The 11,515-nt window shown below is 47.2% G+C and overlaps 1 protein-coding gene across 3 annotated transcripts in view; it reads right to left on the bottom strand.

Annotated features, from left to right (window-relative positions):
- Nucleotides 1–11,515, bottom strand: part of EPHA10 (EPH receptor A10) — a 43,513-nt gene continuing 31,998 nt past the window's right edge. For 2 of the 3 annotated variants that reach the window (XM_072609992.1, XM_072609993.1), the window contains 9 exons: nt 9,077–9,135; nt 8,720–8,845; nt 6,044–6,229; nt 5,064–5,125; nt 4,346–4,549; nt 3,837–3,986; nt 3,320–3,512; nt 2,814–2,970; nt 1–2,442 (listed from right to left, as the gene is read on the bottom strand). In XM_072609992.1, the coding sequence (XP_072466093.1) occupies nt 2,328–2,442; nt 2,814–2,970; nt 3,320–3,512; nt 3,837–3,986; nt 4,346–4,549; nt 5,064–5,125; nt 6,044–6,229; nt 8,720–8,845; nt 9,077–9,135 (1,252 nt within the window). In that variant the 3' untranslated portion in view covers nt 1–2,327. Of the gene's footprint in view, nt 2,443–2,813; nt 2,971–3,252; nt 3,513–3,836; nt 3,987–4,345; nt 4,550–5,063; nt 5,126–6,043; nt 6,230–8,719; nt 8,846–9,076; nt 9,136–11,515 lie in introns of all 3 variants that reach the window. The other variant, XM_072609990.1, reaches the window with a different exon arrangement.

Here is an 11,515-nt window from a genome sequence, read left to right as displayed (position 1 = left end):
TGTGGTGAAATTAACAACTTTCATATAAAAATAGATCTGTATAGAATGGCGTGGTGGGGGGTTAATACCATGTATAACTGGGGTTATCATCACAGGGTTTCAAAGCTGAAGAGGAGTCTCCAGGGGGACAGAGGGCATTTCCTACCACCATTTCTTGTACAGGAATGTCCTTTACAGCATTCTCCCCAAATCGTATTCTAGCACCCCCACCCCAAGTCCATTCCACCTTGGGATAGCTCCTGGAAGCTTCCCCCCACCACTTCTAGTCCTCTGGGGCTAAGCAGACCCAGTCCAGTTCCCCTTCCCTGGGACAGCCCTTTAGATATTTTAAGACAGGCTATCATCCCCATCCCCATAGTTAAAACATCACTAGTTCTCTCAGCTCTTCCTTAGATGTCATGAGTTACAGTCCAAAAGTCAGAAGTCAACTAACTGGCTGGAGCCTAGGATCACCCTCCTGGGGAGAAAAAGCTTCACAGTTGACACCAATAGCTCCTGTCTACACAGAAAAGTTAGAAATGTCTAGCCTTGGGAAAATAACGTGACTGGGAGTGGGAGTGTAGGGGACATTTTTTCTCTTGGTGTAGATCCTTCTTCCCTGCTGTGGACTCCAAACTATCGACCCTTGGAGATCTCTGGGTCTATACCTGGTCCAATACAGACCAATCTGGACTAACCCTGCCCTCTTCCCAGCTTTCTGGACTTCTGTCCAGCCCACCTAACTTCCCTCCTCCCCAGCCTACTTCCTTCATGCCAGGCATTGAATTGCAAACCACCAAAGTCACTTCAATCCAAGAGTGCCCTACCTCCTGACTCTATATACCCATCCTTCAAGGTCCAGCTCAGCTCCCACCTATTCTAAGAGGACTTCCCAGGCTTTATTCCTCTGAGCCACTATATCAGAAGGGAGTTAAAGTCACAGGGAAAAAAAAAAAACACTAAAAGGTTTTCAGGAGGCAGCCTGGCGAAATGGGAAAAGACAAGCAACCTTGGTTGTAGTTCCAGCTCTCCTACTGACTCAGCAACTTGGAACAAGCTGCTTTCCCCCTCTGAACTCACTTTCTCCATCCATAAAATGGAAAGGTTGGACGAGGTTACCTCAGCTCTTCTCTAGGTCTGACATTCTATGATTCTCTTCCTCATAGTCCCTGTAGGCTGGAGAATAGGGTTTTTATGTGGTCACAACAGAGAAAGCAGCTCCAAGTTCTTACCTGGAGTCAGGTACAGGGGAAAGAAAGGCAAAACCCCTGCTAGTTTATAAAGGAATTAAAAATGAGACTCCTATTTGTCTCCCTCCTCCCCCCAGGTTGGCAGCAGGAGTGTGGCAGGTCCGGGGTGAATGACTCCTCTCTGACTCCATGGTGGAAAGGAACTGGCAGCAACAAAGACCGAAGCTAGACCTGCTGAAGAACTTCCAAGGAGGCAGTGATATCTTGAAAACAGGACAGATTCTCATTGGTCTGGGAGTCAGGGAAATGGATGATATTGGAAGTAGATGACATGGCCCTGAACAGGTGGTAGTTCCGACAAGACCCCAGAGGGAAAGAGATGAACAGAAGACAGACAGAGATATGTCTCTATAAGCACCTGAGATTGGGGACTCAGAGGCCAACCGTCAGGTTAGCTGGCTGGACCCAAGGCTTTCGGGCTGCTCACCAGTGCCCACCTGTGCTCCTGTCATGCTTCCTGCTTAGGCTTTAGGAGAGCTGGGGTTAGGGAGGGGAGGGGCATGGGAGGATCCACACTCCTAGGAGGATGTAGGATCATAGAAGCACATGTCCCCTTCCAAACCTTCAGCTACCTACCTCCTCAATCCCTCGAGTCCAGTCCCAAAGGGGGACAAAATCCCACATGTGTGGAAGAGAACGTGGATGAATTAGGAGCAGAGCAGATTTGAGAATGCTCACCACATGTTCTTCCCAGAGCCCCTCATCCTTTCTCACAGGCCCGAGGGTTTGGGAATAAAGACTGGTTTATGGAGATTAGAGGGGTAGGAGTTGAGAGTTAAGGGGCAGGAAGCTGCTAAGGGAACAGAGCAGGCTGGGACTGAGGAATAGGAGAGTCATGGGCCCCCAGCCCCCACACCTGCTCCACTCCTCCAGGTAGTCTCTGTACCCTGGGATCCACAGGGCTACAAGCTTAGAGTCTGGTGACTTGAGGTCAGAAAAGATATCAGAAGCCTGAGGAGGCAACCAACCTCCGGGCCATGTAAGGTCTCCAGATCACCTGGAGCCCAGCCAGAGAACAGGGCTGACTAGGGAATTGGGCAGGGCAGAAAAGCCAACGTCCTTGGGCCTCACCAATGGGAGAGAAAGGGGGAATCAGGCTCACACCTGAACCCCTTGTCCCTGTAGTTCAATGACTCGTGCCCGGAGCATTCGAATCCCACTCAGGAGGATATCTCGATGTGCCCGAGGAAAGATACCCAGGTTGAACAGGTCACTGTGGACAAAAGAGAGTCAGGAGAGAGACGTGCTCTGGAGGGAGATGACATCCGACCATCACTTCCCTCTCCTCATTCTGAACTCTTCTCTCTTCCCTCCCCATCCCCAGTTCCTTCCTCCCCAGAAGATTCTCCTACAACCCTACCCTTAGGCCTTCTTCCCTCCTTGCTAAGTCTGGCCCCTGGGTCAGGGATAGGGTCACCCAAGAGTATGAAGTACGTGTGAGGGAAGATCTCAGATGCCACCCTGCAACTCTGGGAAGAGCATAGGGTCCTTAGAACATTGGACTAGGGAGCCTTTAAAATGTCACATCCCCCCGAGGCCAGAGCCTGGTTCTCATCACCCTTTCTCCAACTTCCCAGGACTCACTCAAGATTCATCATGGCCACAGACTCCAGGCAGTCATAACCAGCAGCAGCAAACCTATCCTTGTATTGGTCCAAGTTCAGGGCCTCCAGCCATTCATCCACAGAACTGAAGGAAGGGAATGTGGGAAAAGTACGATCACACAGGGAGTCAGTGGGCCAGGGGACCAGAAGAGACAGATGAAACTAGGAGAGCCACTTGGAACAAATGCGGTGTAGGGATATGCTTGGTCCAGGTGAAAACACCAGGATTATACCCAGTATTGGTGAGCATAACAGGGGGTATGCTTGGGACAGATTGGGAGATAGAAGAGTTGTTCATGGCATCTATGAGGGTATCAGGACATATATGGCATTATTGAGGGCATCAGGGCATAGCCAGTGTTAGGGTATCAGAAATGTGACTGGCAGTAGTTGGGACTTGCCCAGTACAGGGGACATACCTGGGACAGGTGAGAGTGAGGATGTCAGGGATATATCTAGGACAGGTGAGGTTGTCTGGGACATATCTGGGGCAGGTGAGGGTGGCACTTGGTGGAGTCTCTGGGTCTTCTGCCATCTTGCACAGGATACTATGGATCTGTGTGAACCTAGGTCGCTCCCTGGGGTCCTTCCTCCAACAATGGAGCATGAGTTGGTGCAGTGAGGAGGGGCAGCTCCGGGGAGCTGGGAGCCGGAAGCCATCCTCAATGGCCTTGATCACCTGGACCCACAACATTGTATGAATGGCCAGGGCCACGTACAATAGCAGAGGACAGAGCCAAAGACAATGAAAGAGAAGGAAAAGACTTCAAGTCTCCATTCCTCTCCAACCTAGCACACTCAGTCTAGAAGACCTAGGTACTTGGTGGGGGGATGGAGTAGACAGAGAGTCCCAGGGCAGGGTCCAGAGGATCCCAGGGTGGAAAGCAGAGAATCTCAGGGCAGAGACCAGAGGGTCTCAATGCAGAACCCCAGTGGTCAGGGGAGCCTGTCTGAGCTACTGAGTTTACACCCCCACCCCAATCCTGGAACAGGGACCACTCACATCTTGGCTGGACATGTCCCAGTATGGCCGCTCTCCAAATGCCATCACCTCCCACATGAGGATTCCAAAGCTCCACACATCACTGGATGAGGTAAACTGGCCCAACTGGACAGTCTCAGGGGCAGCCCATAGAACTGGGCTCCGGCCACTCTGCAGGGCCAGGCATAGAGACTCAGTTGAAGATCTAGACACTTTGTACCCCCCCACCACCACCACCACCATCCAAGGTTTCTCTGCTTCTATACTCCCTTTACCTTTACCAAGATGTTCTCCACTGAAACCCCCACCCCCAAACAACCCCCAGTCCTTTTTTTCCAGTGAGATTCATCATGACTGATGCCTTCTCCTCTCTGTCTCCCCCTTCCCTTGAAAATCCACACCTGAAGAAGGTCCCTTATGCTGCTCCCCAAGGTGAGCCAACCAGAAACACACCCAGGGTAGGTCCACACATCTGGGTATAGGTGGGGAGGGGTTGAACAGGGACAGAAGAGGAAGAGAATATGCCTCACCAAGGTAGTGTAGACAGCTTCAGCCTGGTCCTGGGGGCCCTGCCCAAAGCCTGAGATCTTGCAGTCAAGGCTGCTGCTGACCAGTACATGACGGGCAGCCAAGCCACGGTGGACATAGCCCATCTCAGACAGGTATCGCATTCCCGATGCCACCCCAGGCAGCAATCCCAGCAGCTGGCTCACAGTCAGCTGCCCATCATACCTCTGGGGAAGCAGGGAAAGAAAGGAGAGGATGCAGAAATCCTACCATGTTCAGACTTGAAGAAATCCCTTTTCTTTGTAGAGTTCTTAGGTTCCTTTCTTCTCCCATGGGCTCCCAGCCCAAGTCATTGTGTGAACAGCCTTCCTGGCTTTCACCTTCCCATGAGTACCCAGGGACTATGTAGATCTTAATGAAAAAATATTTAAAACCCAAGGCCAAACACTTACGATAATACTGATCATGACTGTGGCCATGGCCACAGTGATCAACATTTTCATAGAATATTTAGATTCAAAGAGCTCAAGGTAGGGAATGTAAGTAACTTTATTCCCATTTTACAGATGAGGAAGCTGAGAGTCATAGAGATGAACTGACTTGCCTAGCTAGGAAGTTGCAGGTTAGCACATAACATATCATGCCTTGGGCCAGAACCTGTTTACTCCAGAACCTTCATTCCTAGCTCTGATCCCCCCTCCCTCAACCTCCAAAGCTATGAAGGGAGGGTGAAGTACTCACCCTGAGGAAGTCATCCAGGGCCCCATTGCCCATGTACTCAGTGACAATCATCATGGTGATCCCTAGAATCAGGCAAAGAGGAAAGAACCACTTGCTTAACCACTGTGTGTTCACATGAGGCTCCCCTGTCCACTGCCCCTCCCCAAGCTTCAGGTTAAATTTCCAGTCAGGGTAGGGATGTCCCTTGGATGTCCCTGGAATTCTCCTATACCCTCAGCAAGGACAGGAATGAAGAGTGTAGAGTTGGGGATCCTATTGGAGAAGAAAGAGGGGAGGGAACCCAGGAACTCTACAGGTTTTTTCAAGTCTGAAAGAGTTAAGGCCAGGATGGGACGGGTATGAAATGAGTGTGGGAGAGAACCTGCCTTGCCCAGAGGATCATAGGCTTTTAGACAAAGAAGGAGCCTTAGAATAGAAAATGTGACTGCCACACTTAGAGACTCTTAAGATTTTGAACTGGAAGAGGTTACTAGAAATCCTCAAGTCCAATCACCTCATTTTACAGATGAGGAAATAAACCCAGAGAGGGGAAGGAACTTGCCCATTGTCACATAAAAGAGTCACTGGAAGAGTGGGATTCAGCTCTTATGATTAAAAAAAACACTGGAAGATTTAAAACCAATTTTTTGGTGGGTGGAGTGAGTGCAGAGGCAGGGTTTGCACCAAAAGGAGGGGCTAGGGTTGCGGCACCCCAAAAAAGAACTGTATCCCCAAAAGTTTCATCATCTTGAGACAAAACTCTCATTATCCTGCCTTAGTTACAATTCCATCTGCAGGTGAGTCAATAAGTAAGAAAATAATCAGTAATAAAAAGGAAGGGAGCACTTGGAGCCCCTTGGAGCCCCTTGGAGCCTGGGGGAGCTGGAATGGAGGAAGAAAGGACTGAGTAGAGGAGGATTTCTCTTTCTCGACACGGGAATTGGACTTCTCCCAGCCCGTAGGTCAGAAGGAGCTATCCAAGGTCCGAATGTGAGACTTGCCTCGGGTAACCACGCCTTCCAGCCGGACGATGTTGGAGTGATCAAACTGACCCAGAGCACAGGCGGCTGCCAGGAAACGGAGCTTCTGCTTTTCTGAAGCTCCGTCCCGTAGGGTGTGCACGGCCACCAGGAGCTCCCGCCCACCTGGCAGCCTCAGGCAGCCACTGCACAGGTCTCCAAACTGACCTGCGGGGAATAGGACCGCTCAGCAGCTAGCCCCACCTAGCAGAAGTGGAAGATGCAGGCTCCTCTCTGCCGCCCCTCCCCTCCCCCACTCCACAGCAATCCCCCATCCTCTCCTCCCCTACTCCACAGCATTTCCCTTTCCCCCTCCCCCACCCCACTCCAATGCAAGGCTGCTGAGCCCACTACTGGGCGAACAGCAGGGAACAGTCACCGCGATGAACATGATCATCAAACGGCTTCTCATTTCTAAAGCACATGAAGACTTACAAAGAAGTGCTTTCCTCACACCTGCCCTGTGAGGTAAATCGCAAAAGGCCATAGGCTAGGCTCATAGTTCAACCCCTGGCTGAATAGGAATTCCTTCTAAAACGTCCCCATTTTACAGGTGAGAAAACTGGGGCTCTGAGGCTTGCCCACAGCCATTTAACTACAGGAAGCGTCAGGTATTATACTTGTGCTTTTGAATCTGGGGCTAAGGGGAAGGCAGGGCGGGGGGCATAGTGAGACAGAGTGGGGGTGTCAGAGTGTTTCTTCTGCGGGGAGGAACTACATCTCAGAATACTGCTGAAAAATTGATGCATGCAGGGAGATGGATGGGAGTGAGGGCTGGAGCTGTGGCTGCCAGGTGATGGAACCCTATCTCTACAGTGCTGAGTCCCTGAGACAAAACTCTTAGTTACAGCTCTGCCCTCTGTCTGTGGGTCAAGTAATAATTCCAACCAATTCTCAATGATCCTCACTAATAGAGTGGATGATCAAAATTCATTTCTCTCTCTCTCCATATATATATGTTATTTGTGTTATTTGTATATGTACATATACATGCATATATTATGTAACATATTACATATATCACTTGCTTGCTATATAGGTACATATACACACACACACATATATAGCATATAAATCACTTTCTCTCTCACACACACCTTGGGTTTTTTGGGGTCAACCTATGATCCCATTGGTAATGGGAACCCCCATTGAGGAAAGTCCCTTTACTGATGCAGATCTGTGTCTGCTCTGCAATTTGGAGTTTTAGAGAATTACTTGGGGCACTGAGAAGCTAAATTACTTGTCCAAGGTCACACAGCCAGTATTTGAAAAGGTAAGACTTGACCTCAGGTCCTGCTTACTCCAAGATGTGCTCTAATCACTCTAATCATGCTGCCTTTACAAAATAAATGCAAGGTAATTTGGGAGGGGGATGAGGCAGTAGCAACTGAAGCAAAGGTGGAGGGATAGAAAAAACCTCCTTTAGGAGAGGGTGCTTGAGCTAAGTTTTAAAGTGAACTAGGGATTCTAAGAGCCAGAGGTGAGGAGGAAGTGCATTCCTGGCATGGGAGATAGCTAGTGCAAAGACTTGGAGATGGGAAATGGAATGGCATGTGTCTCTTCAGACTATGTAAAATCTGTGTTCTTTAACACTATACACACAGTGAAGAAAGGAAGATCAGGAGAGGGGCTAACAATTCTCTTCTCTCTAGAACTTCATTTATTTAGGGAACTTCTTGAGTAATAGTATGTGTTACAGTTAGATGTGCTTGTGTCTTATCCTCCTAATACATGAGGAGCTCTCTTAGGGCAAGAAGCATATCTCCGCTAAGTGTCACATTTCCCATAGATCTTGGCACTGTGTTATGAACACAACACATGCATGTTTGTTGTAGCAAATACATACTAGGATGAATGTTAAGGGCTTTGTAACCAATCATTATGTAAATGCTAAACCATGATAAGCATCTGGATTTTAAACCATGCTACTAAAATTCAATTCAACACAATTCAATTGTGTTTAATCCAACACAAATTTATTAAACATCCTATAAAAATGGTTGCTGAAAAAAATAAAACTCAATAATGCATAATTTTAATGACCAAGCTGGGCCCCTGAGGAAATTAAAAAGAATTCATCTACTTCCCTTCTTTGCAGAAGTGGGGAACTATGAATGTGAACCAAGGTATGAAATCCCAGACTTGGTGGATGTATTGTCTAGTTTATTGGGTTTTTTCCACTTTTTTTTGTCATTATAAGGGTTGCATCTCTGAGTGGGACATTAGGGAGAAGTATATTGAGAAATGAATGGGATATAAGGAAAAAATGATTTTTAAAAAATTTGTTTGTTGAACTAAATTCACACACAAATAATTGAGAGCTGCCATTCTGAAAGGGATGGGCCAAGCACCAAGAATGACCAGAAGAAGTCGGCAGCCTGGGGCCAGGCACAGACATACCTTCTCTCAGGAAAGGATTCTGGATGATAAAAAGTCTGGCTTTGGTCACCCAGCTAGCTTGGAAAAGATCCAGCCAATGTTCCCATGGGAATAAAAAGTCAACGTGCCTAGCCCAGTCAGGCCTACCACCATATATGTATGTGTGCATACATGTATGTGTGTACTTCTGTGTGTGTGCATGTGTGTACATGTGTGTGCATGCATACATGCACGTGCTGACCCAGGCTGGGGTCAGGGGAACAGGTGGGAGACACTTACCTGTACCAATGATGCTGTGGACAGACACACTGGAGCTGTCCAGCTCTTTGGCAAACAGGTGCAAAGCCTGCATAGGATCAGCACAGTTTTCCAGGTCAATATATGTCCGCCTTGTTGGGACCTTAACTGGTGTGGAGGACAAAAGAGAGATGTACCCTTAGAAGAGAAGCTGCTGCTCAGGAAGTAGCATCAGGGCAGGGGTAAGGGTAGGGGTAGAGGTAGGATGACTTTTCCTCTGCATCCAAACCTGAAAGAGACTCATCCCCTCCCCCCACCCCTCCACAGAGCTCTTGGCCCTGTGATGGTAAGAGGAGGTGATGCTGGTCAGTGAAGGAGAGCCAGGGATCCCAGACTCACAGTGGAAGTAGAGCTCCTCATCATTGCCATCTCCAAGGCCTTTTCCATATCCACACTGCCTGGGAAACAGAGTGGGAAACATTAAAGAGGGGTGTCACACACGCACGCGCGCGCATGCACACTCTGTCAGTCACCCCAGCCAGAGCCACGATTCCAGCAATGGAATACGTCTGCCTGTTACTTTGATTCTCAGAATGTCAGGCTGGGAGGGAACCTTAGAACAATGGTCTTCAAACTTTTTTTTTATTATACCCCCCATTAGTTAAAATAACAACAAATGAGCATGCACTTCTGATTTGCATACGTATTTATTGATAAACTATAGGTCACAGATTTAGAGCTGGAAGGAACTTTGAAGCTACATGAATCCAATTCTTTCATTTAACAGATGGAAAAATGAATAATAATAATAACAAGGATTTATATGGAACTTCACAACCCTGGAAGGTAGGTGCTCTTATTATCCCCCTTTTATAGATGAGGAAATTGAGGTTAAATGCCCAGAACACAGAGCCACTAAGTATCTAAAGCTAGATTTGAACTAATGTCTATCTTGACATGACTATCCAGTACTCTATCCACTGTACCACCTAGCTGTCTCTAAGGCATATAGAGGGTAAAGGACTTGCCCAAGATCACATCAATAAAAGACCAACATAGGAAGTGAACCCATGCCTTCTTGAGTCCAATTCCCTCTCCACTGCACCATGGTGCTCCTCAACACATAATGTATACAAATATTACTTACTGATGTTCATGCGCATTATAAAACCTAAACATAAATTTTAAAGGATGAGATAAAGATAAAATAATATTTAATCTTGGAAACAATAGGGAGCCAATGGGAGGGAGTAACATGATCAGACTTTTGCTGTAGGAAAATCACTTAAGGAACTATATGGAGGATGACTTGGAGAGAGATGAGTCTTGAAGAGGAATCCTAAATAGAAAGCTATTGTCATAATTCAAGAGAGGCAGTGACTCAAGCTAGAGTGTTGGCCATGGAAATAGAGAGGAAGGGATATTTTCAAGAGATCTTATGGAAGCAGAAACAGCAAGATTTGCAATTGATTGGCTACGTGGGTGAAAGAGGGTAAAGAATTGATGATGATACCAAGGTTGAGAACCTAGATGCCTGGAAAGATTGTGGTGCCTTCAACAGAAATAGGGAGACTTGGAAGAACAATGGGTTTGGGGAAAAATATACTGTAATGAGATCTGAGATCAATAGTCATCCATTTATGACTGCTTATCCTGTGAAACTCACTCAATCCACTGAAAATGAAAATTTGGAGGTTCAAGCTCTTAAAAAACTGGTTACTGCCTGGCGGAGCAAAATTTACACATTTAGTGGTACCTGTTGGGGCTATGAAGTGATCTGAAAGCCAGGAACATCTGAGCAACTGCTGCTATGGGTGGTCAGGTAATAGGTAGGTTATAACTGTCCTGAGCAAATGACATTTAGCAAGGAAGTCGGAATGTTGGAAGCTTGTACAATTGTAAGAGGAGGTAATTGAGGGCTAAGGGCAGATATGGTTGTGTTAGAGATGAACTCCACAATTTGGCTGTTGCCCTTCACTTCCTCTGATCAGAAGGTAGAGGACTCCTCCAAGGACTCCATTTAAGAACATTGCCCAGGTAGGCCATATCTTCATTTCTCACCTGGCTGCATTCTACTGACTTCTCCATCAATTCATTGGTGTCTTATTACTCTCCTGGACTGTAAGCTGCAGTAGGGCAGGGACCTCATCTTATTTCAATTTTATACGTCTCCCAGAATGCAGAAGAAGGAAGTCCTGAACTCAATAAGTGTGCAATTTAGCTTGAGAGCTGATGCTATAAAAAGATTTCTGAGGGATATTAAGAAAGAAAGAGGGCCAAGGATAGACTTTTAGGCAAGGACCCATTTAGATGAAAGGTAACCAAAGTTGAGTCAGATAAGGTGGCAGAGAAGAGGGGTTTTAGAGGTAGAAAAATAGCCAGACCACTGGCTTCACAGAATTGACATAATCAACCTCAGCAAATGCCACAGGATGGAGGATGACGGAGAAAAGGTCCTGGATTTAGCAATGAGGTAAGTGGTGCAATTGTACACTAGAAAGTCCCTGAATGGGGAGTCATCAGACCTCATTCTAAATTGACCTCCTCCTACCTGCTGACTGTGTCCCAACCAACTAAAGTCCTATTGCCCTTTGGCCCTTTGTGGCTAAATTTCTTAAAAAGGTCATCTACAATAGGAGTCTCCACTTTATCTCTTCTCACTCACTTCCCAACCCCTTACAATCCAGTTATCAACATCATCATTCCACCGAAACTCCTCTCCAAAGATACTCATGATCTCTTCCTTGACAAATCCAATGCCTTGTCTCTATCCTCATTCTCTTTGACCTCTCTGCAGCCTTTAATACAGTTGATTACTTTCCTCTCCTTGATACTTTC

This window comes from Notamacropus eugenii, chromosome 5 (genome assembly GCF_028372415.1).
Source record: "Notamacropus eugenii isolate mMacEug1 chromosome 5, mMacEug1.pri_v2, whole genome shotgun sequence".
NCBI classification, from domain to species: Eukaryota; Metazoa; Chordata; class Mammalia; order Diprotodontia; family Macropodidae; genus Notamacropus; species Notamacropus eugenii.
This window is presented reverse-complemented; position numbering and strand designations above follow the sequence as displayed.